The sequence below is a fragment of the Chroicocephalus ridibundus genome, chromosome 4 (genome assembly GCF_963924245.1).
Source record: "Chroicocephalus ridibundus chromosome 4, bChrRid1.1, whole genome shotgun sequence".
NCBI classification, from domain to species: Eukaryota; Metazoa; Chordata; class Aves; order Charadriiformes; family Laridae; genus Chroicocephalus; species Chroicocephalus ridibundus.
The window spans coordinates 4129017-4145712 of record NC_086287.1 but is presented as its reverse complement, the minus strand read 5'-3'; the positions used below and the strand labels follow the sequence as shown (position 1 = coordinate 4145712).

Here is a 16696-nt window from a genome sequence, read left to right as displayed (position 1 = left end):
ACAACGTGAGACTTGCCAGACTTCTGGTTTTGCTCTTTAAGGCCAAGGAGTACAAACTCAGGAGCAAGGCAGAAGTTACCCCTCTGTTTCTTTAATGTGATAGATATTAAGGAAAAGAGGAATAGTTTCTGGACAGTCCCATTTGCATCTGCAGAGCCCTACTTAGATCTGTCCTACTTTTTCCCTGTGTGAAGACTATGTATTAAAAAGTCTCCTATTTTAGGGAAGTCACTAAGTATTCACAGCCATCATTTTCCTGAGGGCTCTTACCCGAAGAGGGAACTACTTCTGTAGCGTGCTCACAGCAAATCAGGAGTAAGGCACACAGGGAGCATCCTCACCCTGCGTGGGCCCTGCCCATGCAGAAGCACCACCACAGCGCACGGGCAACAGATCTGCTCCCAGGGTACACACCACCACGTCTGCTGAACTCCCCAAGAGGTTTTTAACGTGGTCGTCAGAGCATCAATTGCTCCACAGAACAGCCCCAAGCTTTTAGGGAGTAGTCGCTACCATACACAGACCAACACAAGTTTCACCACAATGCCAGTCTGTCTGTCCACTCACTTGAACACTGCAGTAGAAAATTATATTCCCGTCATATTAAAAATATATGCTAACAGACAGTCACAGTACGATCTTCCCTGCTAACGTGTCTGTGGAGGGGTGAAGCCTGCCTGAAAGCCAAAGACTGCCCAGTCAAATGAGACCTTGACTACATCTGCTCAGCTCTGACTAATCTGGCATGAACTGGAAAACCAAGAAGCAAAGTAAGAACTTCATTAGGCAACTATTGCTAAATTCACTCTTGGTAACAGGTTTGGGGTGTGTGACCAGAAGGCGACAGAAACCTCCTCCCCACCATAACTGGCCTGAGATACAGAAACAGGCAGAGAGAATGGCCAGGGACTGCTTGTGACAAATATATAAAGCAGTAACTGGTTAAGAGGGTAAGCCCTTGGGGTCGCAGAGAGCTCTGGGTACAGGTACCCAATACCACCAAGGAAGCTGAACCAAAGGAGGAATCGCTACACGCGCAGGCCAAGCTCCAAGGCAGGACCTGACGGGTTGGAGCAGCAGCCCTCTTCTGGGTCCACGTCTAGGGCTTTGATTTGCGTGGGTACTGCGCGCATCACAGAATGGAAATTGCTATCCACTCAGCATTCACAACCTGCGAAGTAAATAAATTTTAGATTTTACGTTGCCGACTGGTGCCGTTTTGCTATTTCATCCATCCCACCTGACTGCCCTCTGACACTGGTCTTAATCCATCCGCAAGCTATACTCCATCAAATGCCTGCTCTCCTACCACAGCTCACACGCTGCCCACCGTAAGGATGTTGTTTGTAACATTAGCACCAGCCTTCGAGGAGCTGGGCTGAGATGGGCAAATCATTTATCAGAGACCACTAAACCACCGCTAGGGCATTACGACAACTCACCGGCGCCAGCACCAAAGGAGTGACCTAGTGCCCTAAGCCTCTACTCCGATGGCAAACTGTGTGAAACGCACAATTGAGCTTTTTGATGTTTTATTTCTCCTTTTATTAGATTTTATCACTATGGATTGTTTGAATACAGAGTATTATTTTTGAACAGCTTTTTTGCTCCTTGAACACCCACAGGCCACAGTTCTTTACATTTGGTTGCTGGCTACTTTAAATAGGAAGATCAGATCTGCGGCAAACATACCCTGTTAAATATAGCGATGTTCTTTTTGTATGCACAGACGTAACATCTTCCCAAGATTTTCGGAGGGCATCAGCAATTTACTCAAAAGTAAATGTTATTTTTTTTTACAAACGTAATACACTTATTTCATGTTTTTGACTCTATATTTCTGTAGCTGTTTCAGTCATCCACTATAACCACTTTGTTCCGTTCAGACAATACACCAATCAGCCACACATTAGTTCAGGTGTCTCTTTTCATGGAGACGCTTGGATCAGAAAGGTTCCTCCTTTATGGACGGCATCTTTCTGATATAAGTGAAAGAGTTCACCTGCCCTCACTCCTGCATGACGGTTTTCCAACAGCGCCGCAGAGTCACACAAGTAGAGGCAAAGCCTCACGTGTTTGTGGAAACACAAGCGTTCTCTCATCCTCAAACAACTTTCCAATCACCTAAATATAGTCCTCCATGTTTTTAAATCACTCTGTAAACCTGCTTAAGGTGTCTGCTGCTGAAGAAGAATTTCAGGCAAAACACAAGTCACAGCTCCTTGAAAAAGTCTCTCTGCATTTTTCTTTTCAATTTGTTTCTTTCTCATTACTTGGAGAAATAACGATGCTACTGGATTTTTGTGAAGTTTGTCCTCACCTTATTGCATAAGAGAACTTCAGAGGAAGACATGCAACAATAATGATTGGGCCAGATCCTCAACACGTGCTTCTAACGATGTACCTACGGTGAAGCAGGGTTATGAATTTCCCAGTTGTGCTCAAATTATTCTCCATCTTACTCAGGTATTCTGGATATGACACAGAAAACGACGTCATAACCCCATGTGGTTTTAAGTTTACAGAGCACCTGACTAACTGCACCACGGCCGAGGTCTCCTCAAGAAGGAGATACACGGCAGACATAACCTCTAGCTCTGGTTAAAAGTGACATACTATTATACAGATTCGAATAATCATTTGTTTTTTACTTGTATTTCAAAAATTGTCAAGTGCTTATTAACAATAACTTCTGTATGTGTGTTTTCTCAAGGAGGTAAATGGGGTCTCAAAAATTCAATGTCTGCACATACATTGCAAAAAAAAAAAAAAAAAGCCAGTTTGGAGAACAATGTAGGCATGTGTTTTTAAACTACTGTTCGTGCAGTCTGGTCAGGACTGTGTGACACAGTATACAGTGTTTTGTCATCCAAGGAATGTCTTTGATCAAGAGTTTATGCAAGAAGGAAAAAAAAAGCCATGAAACCCTAATCCGTTCCCACAGTCCAGTAAACGTGAGCTGGACAAACAGTGGACAATAGCAGTAAAGCTTGCTGCTGGAACAATAGCTGCAACTAAAAAAATTAAAGGGTTGCTGACTCACAGTTCCTACAATCAAGAAAGATTCCATGCGGTGTTGGTTATCCCCCAGAATCCTGAAGATGCTGAAGGTTAAAAATTGTAATTATCATTACATTGAGATAAAGCAGCAAAATACGCTGCTAAACAATCAAAAATAAAAGACAGTGACAAATACCAACGTTGATTCTGTCTACTGCAGAGTCAGGATGCACACACTGAATAGTCAATCTTTTTTCTGCCTAAACATTTTGCTAAACTCTGTAATTTTATTATAAACAAATACCAGTTTAATTCTTTCAGTCAGTATACCACTATTTCAGATGCCATCCATACAAATTCTGCACAACTACAACCAAGCTTTCTAATTTTTCAAGACTAAAGCTGTATGCTATTTCTTATACCGATTCAGAAATCTCCTGGAGGCAGTTTTGCCATGCCAAAAACAGATACACAGAATGACGTATTATCGGTTAATGACCTATGCATATGAAATACGATAGAACAATTAAAAACACTATATAGCGAGCCACTTCCACATCAACTGGCACTTACTATGGCCGATTTTTTTTTTACCTTTCGTGTATTTCACGAGAATGAACAGGTACTACTTCATGTTAATCAAGACTTCCAAAGCCTCCTATGTTGGCTATGTTTCAGTTAAATTCACTGACCGTGTTTCCTTCTGCATAGTATTACATCCTTTGGTAGAGCTTTATGTACGTTCAGGAGTCGAGGAGCACTTAAAGAATCTTAGGATGAAAAATGCCACAAGAATGTAATTATTACACTTAGGGAATAAACACTCCGGTGATTAAGGTAGGAATATTCACAATGTGATGCCAAAGAAATACTCAAGTTAGCTACAAATGAACTAACTGTATAAGCAGTGTTAAAAAAGGGCTTATTTGGATATTTAACAGCTTTGTTCATCAGCTAGATCAGTGCTTTGTTCTAACATAGGGATCCTCTTTCTGCTGCATTAAGCTGGTTTTTAATTTTAGCCCAGCTACCACTCCATTGCACGGTGTAGTCTAGACAATCCCAAAGAATCCAAGAGCTCCACAATCTCCTCTTGTCTCTGCTAAGGAAACCGTTATTTTCAAGTCTGAGTGCATGGAGTTATATACTTAGACTTTGCTTTCAACATAGCGCACAAAGCTTTTTATATTATTATTTTTAATGTCAACAGAAGCTGAGCTAGTTCTGCAATTCCAAACTGGGACACACTGAAGCGCTTCAGTACCAGATCGCTCTAGCTGGCCTTTATGCGTCAACCCTAGACACCAAAACTTGCAACTGGAAACTTGCCACGGAACTCATTTCACACCTCCCAAATCCCCATTTTCCCTGGCGATATATACATTTCTGTGGTAATGTGTACTGTCATAATTTTATCCATTAAAAAAACAACTCTGGCAGACTGTAAAATGAGAATCTTCATGGTTACTTGCCAAACTGCGGAAGCTGAAGTTTTAGGCTGTAATTAGACCAGAACCCATTGCCATAAGAAGTTGAAAAGAGCAGCAAGCGCCTTTGAGTAGCACCAAGAATGTATAGAACTATAACGTCAGTAAAAACATTAAACATTTTGTTTCAAACCAAAGCTTTTCTCTTCAAGAAGATCAGGATGAGATACAGTACCCCCCCCACACACACTGCTCTGTCTGCCTGAGCCAGCTTTGTTATAACTTTCAAGTGCCCTGAACAAACTCTCATCAGAACTAAAGATTCTAATCTAGAGGGACTTCAGATATTTCTAACATTCCAGCAGATTTCAAACTATATCTTTAAGATCATTAGGCACAGCGATACCGGCACTTCATCAAAAATGCGTAGTGCTTCACGCTGCTCTCGTTGCAGGAATTGTTTAAGAGAGCCATTACGCTGACAAGGAGTCTTGTCCTCATCTTGCTTGCCCACAACTGTATCTCCAGAAGATTACATTTGTTAATATCATCAGCATTCTCCTTCAAGCATCCAACACTGCCAAGTAATTACAGGACATTTAAAAAAAACCTCACAAACGTTCAAACAAGCCACCCAGGGAGAAAGCACCCGCTCTTATTTGAGAATAAACTCAAAAGAACTAGAAAAGAATCTAAGATTATTAAATTAGATCTTGAAACAGCAGGCTGTATCTAATAAAATATACAGCTTTGGCAGCTTGTGAGTAAATAAATAAATGTTAGATCCAGACCTGTAGTTGCATGATTTTTATAAATAAAAGATCCCATTTTTAATGCTCTTTTCTTGTAGTACCTTAACGTGGAGATACATATTAAAACTTTACATTCAAAAAGGACTCAAAAAGGGATATAGATGCATACAGAACAAAAAAGATGTCAACAGAACAGGATTTATGGATTTAAAACCTTGAAAATTCAGATTATTTGACCTCATTCTGCAGGGTAAGTCATTTATCTTAAAAGGGTACCGGTTCTTACTCTAAAGCACTGTGGAGTATTAGGGTGCAGGCAGACTTCTGACAGACGGATCTCCCTTTGCTCCAATAAAGGAAGTTATATTTACAGCCAAAGAGCAAATCAGCATTCATAAATACATCACAGAGCTCAAACTCTCTCTTGCATCTCTTCAAACCCCAAACCTATAAGTTTACAAACTTTGGAACTGATCTGAAAAATTAAAACTCATCATTTTATCTGAACATAATCTATCTATTTAAAAATAATCAATGAAAGTGTGCTACCCTTCTAGAAATCCGAAAGACACAGACCAAAATGTGTACTTTACCAAAAATAATCCTACAAAACCAGAGTGTTTAAACCAGTCTTTATTTTCCTTCCTCTAAATGGCCTATGTCCAGAAAGCTAGCAACGTGGGTTTGCACGGGTTCTCCATGCATACTAGAACACATTATTGCTTATATATTTCATACCCCAATAGCAATCGGATCTAAAAGTCACATAACCAAACAAGGCACGCCAAGCTGTGAAGCCAGACTTTCCTTACGCATCCCACATGTAAATTATGATAAACTTGTTTCAGAAAAACAAAAGGGTTTGAATGAGCCAGACTGCTCCTACAGGGTTGGTTTTTAAGCGAATTGCATACACGGATTTTTTTTTCTGACTTATTTCACCCATTTCTGTTGATTACAGATGTTCGTTCAAAGCTGAAACTGATCCCCTTCACATTAGAGTTTACAACAAATGGCAAGAAAATATACTGCTTAATGAAGATAGAACAGGTGTTTTATTCATGAATTTTCCTAGGAAACTTTAACAAACTCCATCCTATTTTTTTTTTCCCCTGTACTGATGTAGGACAATGACACAGATAACCTACAAAGTCAGATTTACATGTTCTAGTGACGGCTGATTTGGTATCAGCAGCTGATGATCCCATGGCTGTAAGTCAGCATTGAGCCAGCACGCAATTCCGCAGGGAATGAATTCACTGTAGTCAGAGTTTACCTTCCCCTGCTGATGCCTCAAAACTCACTATTTCTTATATTCATTGCATATCGTAGAAAGAAAAATTACAAGTCTTCGGGACCGCAGTGACTTCAGTACACTAGCAGTAATTAGCTTTGTATCCACCTTTTAATAAAATTTTGGATTCTGCAACCTCAGCTGAGATGATCATGAAGAAACAGAACAAGCCAGAACGCAGCCCAGGCAAGTCAGAAATTTGTAAGGTAAATGTTTCAAACATTCCTCCCTAACTACTGAGCATTAACTAGAGGCGGTGAACACAGCAATGCATTTTTAAGTCTTAGCAACTTCAAGAATTTTTAGCAGAAATTTTCTATCTTAACTGTTCTTAACAGATGGAGTACTTCTGCAAAATTTCAAACCTGTTTGGCAATACAGCACAGAGCCACAACCCCTACGTTCCGCTTTATTAATAGCCAATATTGTAACCTACAAGATGGCATTCTTTTCCCCCCCGTATCTTTTCCACCCAGTCTTTAAAGCAATACTGAACTCGCACAGTCAAGCATCCAAACCAGGGAATGTCTGAACGACCGCGGTCCACAGGAGCTTTATTCACCCTCTCTGTGCATAGATCTTCTGATAGAGTCTTTAATTACAGCGTAACACTGGCTTCCACCAGAGCCCTGACCATTCAAGAACACAGGATGAGTAAACCAGGTGTGAAACTAATGAAGCCATTTATAAGAATTTGTTTTCATTTGTTACAGATTTTAGGAAGATACTAACGTAACAGGAAAAGAAACCACAGGCTTATATCTCACAAAACTGAACACTGCTTTTGGAAATTTTGATGGTTTTTTTTCTCCCCAGCAGCATTCTAGCTGCCTTAAGCACACATCTTTCACAGGTGTTTGCTAACTGTAATGTTCCTCATTTTCTAGGTGACTGATCTGAGAATCACAGGCAAGAATACAAACACGCAAAAAAGCCAGGTTCTCACAGCCGCTCTTGACATTGGCAAGCAGCACATTCTGAAGTATTCGAGTACTCAAAATGCAAGACTATTTGGATCAAGTCACATTAGACATCTCACATTGGTTAAGGCAAATCAATATTCTTGACGTAACCCAGGCTTTAACTCCTTAGCTGTAAATAAGGTATAAAACCACCCCGAAGCGCGAAGACTCCACTGTTACAGCCCTGGACAACACAGAAACCCCCCACAACTCTGCTGCAGAAAACAGTTTAAAAAGTTGGCACCAAAGAAAGTATACAACTGCATAGCCAACAGATTTTTTAACCACACCTCATTTAATAAACACCATTGGGCCCATACAAGACATGAGACAGAAGATATTCAGAAAAATACAAACTCGTGGAATAAGAGACTCCATCAGTACGTACAGACATACGGAGCTAAACTAAAGACCTAACGGGCAACCCTAAACCTGGCATATCCCAATTTGAAATACTGGTTGCTACAATCTTTATAGTTAAATATGTATATATATATATTTAATATATATATAATTTATTGTAATAATGTAAATTTATTATACATAAAATTAAAGCAGTGCAAGAAAATTAGCCACCAAACCAATTTGCAAAGTAACAGTCATTGACCGCTCGGTCTGCAAAGATCCTTTCTCTCCTTAGTTAAACAAAAATAATTTTGATTTCAATACAACCAATATTTTGCATATAGCTTACATATTATACACTTCTAGTAATCAAACCCTTCACAGATATTTTGAGCTCTCAAATCCCCTCCCTTGCTTTTACAAATATCTTTGTAAAACAGGTACGAAGGTTCCAAGAAAGGCCACATTTTAAAACATGAATACTTAGACCTCCAGCATTTACTTCTCTTTGTACTATCATTCAGAAGAACAAAACTGCCTTTTTTTTTAGACCAAGGTCCAGGGGGAGTTTATTTAAAGCATAATTCATGGATTTCAACAACAAAATATTTTGAGTCAAAGTTAATCACAGCTGAATATCTAGTACCTTTCATTACTTTGAAGTAAACAGGTAAAATAATTCGATTTGCAAAAAGAAACTGGTTTGTGGATGCAGAGACAACTTTTTCAAATCTGGACTTCTCTGAAGTGATACAAAGTCAAATTAGCTTTCTTTTCTCTACTATGCGACCTTCTTGTTCTGTGTCTATCTATGTACTGAGATTACAGGGTGTGCTATTTTATTTTGCTTCTATTTTCAGGTACTTGCAGGTTGCTGCTTGTTCTGTTTCCCAGGGGTTTGAGCTGCATCACAATTAAAAGCCAGCTGTGCTCAAGAAGAGCTGTATCATGCCTACATATGTTCTGTACTCTATTTTAACAACTTCTAGCTATATAAATATTTGTGAAATCTTATAATCTTTCTTACACAATACAACGGCCTCCTCCACTAGATGGCCCTGACACTCACTGTAAGTATCAAAGCTGTTTGAAAGCTTACACATATAAGATAATTAAGCAAAAAAAACCAAAAACCAAACAGTACGCCAGCAATCAGTTATTAAGAAAAGCCTCTGGTACTGGCATACTCAGGAAACAGACAAAAAGTAAGATTATTTTGAAATAAATTGATATATATGCACACAACTCCCTCTGTACTGTCAGCAAAACTGTTATCTTCAGAGTCCAAAATCCAAAAATTTTAGCAGAAAGCATGTCCTTCATATCCCAGATATGAACAGACAGCAAACATTTTAAAAATTCAAGTTACTTATTTTCTTATATTAAAAAAAAAAAAAATATTTTTTATTATAAAAAAGCTGTACAAGTAAAACAGAAGTGAGGTCTAGATGGCACAAAGTCGTGCTGCCCAAGGGTATGGCCATATTAAAACATGTCCTTCAGTCAGATCTCTCCTTATGAAGCCACACTACGCCACGTAGACTCCCCCAGACATGCCTATGTTACAGCTGATGAAAAGTCTTCTGGAATTCATTATTTCACTGGCAAATGGTATGCAAAGACATCTAGCAGCCCAACCTAACACATCTTTCAGATAAAACAGCTGACTGTATTTACCTTAAACTAACATAGTTGAATACATTCAGCTGACAGCATCCATTTTTTGGAATGAGACTAAAAAGTGTCTTTTCAACACTGAAAATAAAAAGCTATTCCTTGATAATATGTACGAATAAATAATAAATCAGTATCAAAATTCTTCTGGTAGTCATATTTCTCTCACTGATCACTGAAATTGCTAGCTTTTTGGGGGGGTTGGTGGGTTTTTCCCCCACACTGGATCAGTCTGCAGAAAGTTCAAGTGTCATGTCCTGAGCTGCAGCTACTTTATGAGCAGGAATCTTTAATCTTTCTCCTTCACATTCTGGCTTCATTTGTCATTCTACCCTTTACCCACAAAAAGGTTTCCTACTTCAAAGTCTGCAAACAATTGATTATATTTTACTTCACCTAAAATATCTACACACCGTGTAAACTGAATGATCTGCATACACAGATTTTTAAATAGCTTACACCCTTTATAAATAAGGAAACTTTGCAAATGCATATGCTTTCCTTTTGAGGAATTAATCTATCAGTGTGAGGCCAGTGAGGAATTAAAACAAATATTTCTATTTAACAGGTTTGCACAATGGTGTTTCAGTGATCCTAAATAAAACCTGGACATAATAAACGTTAAAGAAGTAGTACTATTACAAGTTCAATGCTTTTCCCTTTCTCCTGTAATATTTAGCACCTCTTCACTGTATGGATTTTGTTTAAAATAAGAGTAGACAAACACTTTTCCAGTTATCTGTTCTTTTAGTGTTTCTTCTTTGGTCATCCACGTTTATCTTCATCTGTTATATTCAAAAAGTTAGTGAAGATCTTTCAGTACCAATTCTAAAATCAGACTGAATATTTAGCATTGAACAAACCTAAAAAAGAATACATGAGACCGGTTCAAACCATCTATTTTCCAAGAAGAATGTTCAACAAAACTCCCAATTCCTCCATTTATCTTCTTCTGGTCCCGTTTGCAATTCATTGTCAAATAACAATTTCAATTTTCATTTAAAGAATATTTTTCTTTCATTTTGCATTTCTTATCAGTTGGGGAGTTTTCACCTATCGAGTATTTTCACTTAATCCACTTCATTCGAAGTATTTTTACTATGATTGCAAAAGGAGAACAATAACTGCTCTGCACAAACACTACGTTTTTGAGCAGGTTTAGAGACTAAATATTTTCAGAAAGTAACACTGTTTTGTGCTAAAATAACAACTTAATCCTACAAACCTGTTTAAATTTTCCTCTGATTTTTTCCAGATCTTCTTGCAGCTTATCATAAGTGGGGTCTTCATACGGGAATTTCTGTATCATTCCTATTAATGAATCCAGAGCCCTTATCTTTTTGCTACCAGAAAAAAAAAAAATCAAAACAGAAAAAACAATGAGCCTACTACAGAAGCTTTTTTCAATCTGTCCATATGAAAATTATACTAATACTTATATATAATAATTCAGAGCATAGAATGCAGCCCTCCATCCTTCTTTTTCATACAACTTCTCCCATTTAGCTCACTGAGAGTGCGTATTTGATACATATTTAAGCCATAATCAGAAATTAATCTGTAGCACAACTGACAAAGGTAAGGTTTCCCGTTTAACTCACCTGCCAAAAGTTGAGAAATATTCAAGAATCTTCAGAAATACTGATTAGCTGACTGAGCAAAATAACGAAATGCAATACAAAAAGCTCACCAGAACACACATCAAAACGGTTGACAGTATGGTGGCAATTCTGTCAGATAAATTAACCAAAAGTGGACTGGAAAAAAAATTATGGAGAGAAGAATGAAAGTCATAGAAAAATGTAGGTTGGAAGAGACAGCTGGAGGTCACCTAGCCCACCTTCTGCAGCAGTTGCACTAACTTCAAAACTAGCTAAGGTTGCTCAGCACCATCTCCAACCAGATTTTGAAAATCTACAAAGATGGAGCTTCTAGAGTCTCTCTGGACAACTTGTACCAGCATTTAGATGCCTGCACTGGAAAGGACCTTCTCCTTATGCCTCACTAGAACTTTGTTTCAAATTGTGAAAGTTGCCTCTTGGCCTTTCGCTGTGCACTTCTGCCAGGAACATGTCTCCACCCCATCTAGAACTTCCCCTTATGTGGTACAACTAGGTATCTCCCTTGCCGTCTCTTCTCCAGGCTGAAGAAACCAAGTTCCCTTATCCTCTTTTCAGTATCACATGGTCTAGCACATGATACCACCCTAGTGGCCCTCTGTTCCCGTTTCTTCTGTTTTTCACTATTTCTTTTGTACAGGCAATACCGGACATCATAATTTGAAACAGCATTAAAGGAACAGTACATTTTTTTTTACCTTACCTGTTCTTTTCATCCATGCATTTCTGGAGCAGACACTGCCACGTCAGGGCAAACCCAAGGTAGCAGCCAATCTGCGAATTTATCAGAATGTCATGAGGGGAAAAAAACCCAAACATGTAGTATATACAGTCAAACAAAACCAAAGCCCTGCATTGTATCCCACCCCTCAGGAAACAACTCACTGGATATACAAGTATTTTTCTATGCTGGAAAGTTCAGTAAACTAGGGTAGGACAAACGAGGGCTATCTGCGTTACACAGTACAAGAGTCAGGAAACTTCTTGTAAGAATCTGTTTAGCATCAGAGAACAAAATATTTAAAATGCAGCATAAAAAGCAGTTTTACAAAACTAGCACTTTATATGCTTTGAGCCCGCAAATTTATTAAAGTGTGGTAGTAGACAGACAGTTAGAAAACAACCTATTTAAGATGTTTCGGTAAATATTCGTTCTTGCAGCACTGTGAGTTTCAGCAGCCCCTGTATAGCCCTACAAAAAGGCGTACCAGCTGGACTGAGGGAGCAACCAAGTCAACCAAAGAGGAGACCACACCTTTTTCTGAATTAATATGCAAACAATTTTACCAGCCGAACTCAAGAGGGTAGCAGGGAATCAGAAAGAAGCACGAGGAGCTGACTAAGCCAGCTTTGCTGCCAGAACTCTTCATTACAACTTTGGACACCAAATGAAATAGGAATATAGAAAAGTTCTTCAATGCACCAACTGGGTAAGTCAGCTGGAGTCCCTTTCAGAAGTGACTGAGCAGTCACAGGAAAACAACGCTGATACCTGAAACAGAAGCTGGCTGACTTCCAGAAATTAAGTCCAACATCACACCAAATTCCAGTTTGGTCCATATGTATGGTGTATGCATAGACCTGCCTTTTAAACTTACAAAACACTGTTGTACCTGTAAGGTCCTGTGGCCTGCAAACCACTTCAGAATACAGTGGGAGCGCTTGGTGGTTCCAGTCTTCTGTTAGTTATGTTTGTTAAAGCACATAGTGGGGGTTATTTTTAAGGCACAGACACGGGTTTGGGCCTTAACATCCCATTAAGCGTTCAAGCATATTTGAAGTGAGGCTCCCAATTAAATTTTTGTTGACAGAAATTTAATTTGCATTCCCCAAAACTGCTTAGAGACACAAGGTAAGCGGAAAAAAACCGACAGATATAGCAGTTACCACTGCTGCAAACGCAAGCTACTATGATAAAACACACCACCTGGCCCCTGGACACTTAGCCGCAGACTTCGCAGCTTAAGTAGCACTGCCCTACCACAAGGGAGCAATGCCAATCTTCTGCTCGAGACCAAACAGACACTGTGTCTAAGCCTGCCCAAGGAACATGCCTGAAAACAGACACACTTTAATTATAATGTCTTACTTTAATTCTCTATCAAGCAACGCAACTGTCAGATGAGTATCGTAATTGTGCCCAAGATACAAAATAGGCTGACAGGTCTAAAATTACCCAAGTTACTCTTATTCTCATTTAATGTGACTCACTGTCTATAATCCTACTGCCTTCTGGAGCACCCCCAATATAAGTAGATTAGAGTACTTCTTTATTATGGTCTGTCTAGGATCATTTTGTATAAATCTACCCAGCTTTGGAGACTGCTGTTTAACATTCTCATTTTGGGATTACATAGCTGTAGTCTAAGTAGGAAATATTTCATCACTGTACATCTCTGTATCACACCCAAATGCAACCCAAAATTTTACGAAAACCATCCTTTCAGAATTTGACAGTTTATGCATTAATGCCATTGCTACTGTTCTTTCTATATGTAATTAACTTTCTGAAACCTGAAAATATGAAAAGGAAAAACTGCCACATTACCCAAAGGTCTTCAATACATTGAACAGATTTAGATTGGTGGTGCTGTACTTGAAATAAGGCCTACCACGAATCCTGTAGTACAGCTTCCCATCAAAGCTGAAAAAAATCCACTTTGGGTCCAGAAATACTGCAACTGCATTGTACAACACTGAACACACTCCATGTTATCAGAAATTTGAGCTGGACACATGAGACAAGTCAAGGTGCATCACCACCACCCTCTGGTCCTTTTATTTCCACAAAGGTTTATTGGTTCAGGCATGCCGTTGTGTGGCAATACACAGAACTGACTCCATCTACTAAAGAATAACTGTGCCTCAACCAAACATCTCTCCCAGTATCAGAAGTAACAAAGAGTGCAACAGAGACGCCTTTATGGTTCTCCACCCAAGCTGTCTCAATATTCCATGTTTTTCCCTAATGCTGAGCCACAACAGATGGTACAGGGGGGCCTTTAGCCACAATTTCGGGTTATTAAAATAAATGTCCATCACCATTTTTTTCTGAGCAAGCTTATTTGATTTTGTCTGTTTTTATCCTCTCTTTCAGAAAAAAACTAATCAAAATCTCATAGAGCAAATAAGCTCAGAAAACACCAAACCATCTATTTAACTATTCAATCAAAATACCACCTTTAAACTAGTTTTGTAGGTCCTCTTGGACCTACAGTAACATAGCAGGCCTCAGGCTACCACTACATACAGCTTTGCCTAACAGTTTCTGTATTAAAATAATTATCCAATGACAAAAACGTTGTAATTCTCAAGTATTTTCCCATTTACCTCAGACCCCATCTTGGCACCATGGAGCGATCCATACCTCCGTCCCTCAACAACTCCAACGTGACTGCCTTCAGCATACCCCTCCTCATACCCCTCACCATGAAACCTGTGAAGACAGAAGCATAATTTTCATCACCTGTTTTCATCACATATCAAACTCACACTGCACACAAGCAACCGCCAGAAACAAACCCACGCTGTACCATCTCTGAAATGAAACTGCCCATATTTAGAACTACCACGTGATGCTGAAAATTAAGATGCAATTATGCACATTGTGACCCCTTCAAACAAGTTTATAATGATTTGCCGAGAACAACACGCTCAGCAATCCAGCTCAGTACTTTCACCAGAGTAACACCACTGACTGCAAGCTCACAACGGCGGGGCAAATTTCCACACACAGCGGGAAAGCTGATAGCGAGCACACTGGTCCCTCAACAAGAGCAAAGAGGAGAATCTCCCCCTCCCCTGGGCTCATTACCTGCCCTGCGCCCCTCTCTTTTTCCTTCTCAGCTCCTACTGCCCACTGTGGAGGCCCAGGCCCCCCCCCCCTTCCCCCCTCCCTCCTCCTAGCCCGACCCGTTACCCGCGGCAAGCGAGGTGTCCCGCCTGTCCCCCGAAGTCCCAACCCCGCGGCCAAGGCTCCCCCACCTCTCGTCAGCCATCACGATCTCATCGAACATATCCGAACTCGGCAACGCGGCCTCCGCCGCCATGGCGCCGCCAAAGCCCGTCCGCTTTGCGTGCCGGGAAACGACGGCAAGCCGGAGGGGCCGGGAGCCGCCGGTGCCACTGCGCAGGCGCGCAAACCCCCGGTGGGCGGGACCCGAGGGGGCGTGACCACGCCCCCTCCCTCGCTGTAGGCTGGGGCACTCGAATGGCCACGCCTCCTTCGTCCCTCTCCCCGCCCCTCCGCGGCGGGAGCGGCCCCGCGTGTGTCCGCCAGGGGGCGCCCCAGCGCCGCCGCCGGCGGGGGGAGCGGGGGGGGGGCGGCGAAGAGAGGGGGCCAGCGGGTCTGCCAATGGTCCCCTGAGCCAGCGGGGGGATCAGCGCTGCTGAAAGGAAGCGTTTATGCTGGTAAAAGGAAGCGTTTATACTTATTTATAAGCATATTTGCTTATAAATATATTTTTATATATATATATTAAAAAAATGTTAACTTACACTGTTTTTTTCCGGATACTGGATGAATGAAAAATGTGGCTCTGGGCACGGCGAAGCAGGCTGCCAAGCCAAACTGGGGGGCGGCTGGGGGGTCCGTTATCCTCCCAGTCATACGCAGGAGGGCGGAGGACTGGAAAAGACAGCTTGAAAATCCGGAGATGGGCCTAAAGAAGAAATAAAACTGCGTTTAAGTGAAAACAAAGTCGCGCCGCTAAAGGTTTAGCGAAGCAGGTGCACCGGCACACTTCATTAAAAATGCTCCATCACAGCAGGCTTTACTGATTTATATGTATTCGCCCTATTTATCGCGATTTATCTAGAGCGACTGTAGAGCCAGCTCATTTTCTGCATTGAAGTGTAGATATCACTGGATCTCACATTAAAATCACCGAAAGTTTCCCAGGTGTGAACACCTACCTGCTCTACCACCGCATGATCACAAGCAAACACCGACTGTTCACTGATTTGGGGGAAACATAAGGTGTCTTTACAGGTTTCCTTTAAGCTAACAGCTACAGTTTAAATCTTGCTTCGGAAGTTAACGAAAAGCAAGTTCTTTGATCCCCGTAGGTAGCAGGATTGATGGGGAATGCTAAAAATATAATAATATCCTGGCAAGAAGACTACAAAACAATTGTCTCGTTTTGGGGCATTCTTACCTTTAACAGCCTCGGGGTTCCTGATCAACTTACCATGTGCCCAAACTGTCACAAATTCACCCCGAATTCAGAGTCCTAATGATGTCCTTTTTTTGCGCTCCCATTTGCTTCCAAGGGAAACGCATCTCTGCGTTCATCGCATCTGACGCTGCCCGAAAGGAAGGTTGGCTTCCCTACGTTTTTCAGGAAAGAAAGTACTTTTTTTTTTCTTAATTTATAGTGTCATCCTCAATTCACATACAAAGCACGCTGGCAGAGCAGGAAGAGTGGTCACAAATTTTTCCATGAAAATAGTGTCAGCGCTTTGAGCAGAGGTAAAGTTGATATTAGGGCTCTTGAATAAAAGATTTATAGCTTTTTACACTTCCCCAGAGTGGAAATGGAGATGCCCAGTATCTCCTTTCCTACAGCCTTCCCACTACTCTGACAACTGGCATTTGCACATCACAGCTCCGGAGCCAGACTTC

General features: G+C 40.7%; 1 protein-coding gene across 2 annotated transcripts in view; it reads right to left on the bottom strand.

The window, feature by feature from the left end:
- LTO1 (LTO1 maturation factor of ABCE1) overlaps positions 1-15201 on the bottom strand; it is a 31464-nt gene extending 16263 nt beyond the window's left edge. Inside the window, exons 1-5 of one of the 2 annotated variants that reach the window (XM_063334698.1) lie at positions 15058-15201; positions 14404-14509; positions 11777-11847; positions 10680-10797; positions 7566-10317 (exon numbers count right to left, since the gene is read on the bottom strand). In XM_063334698.1, the coding sequence (XP_063190768.1) occupies positions 10249-10317; positions 10680-10797; positions 11777-11847; positions 14404-14509; positions 15058-15122 (429 nt within the window). In that variant the 5' untranslated portion in view covers positions 15123-15201 and the 3' untranslated portion in view covers positions 7566-10248. Of the gene's footprint in view, positions 1-7565; positions 10318-10679; positions 10798-11776; positions 11848-14403; positions 14510-15057 lie in introns of those variants that run through there. The other variant, XM_063334697.1, reaches the window with a different exon arrangement.
- Positions 15202-16696: the final 1495 nt, after the last annotated feature.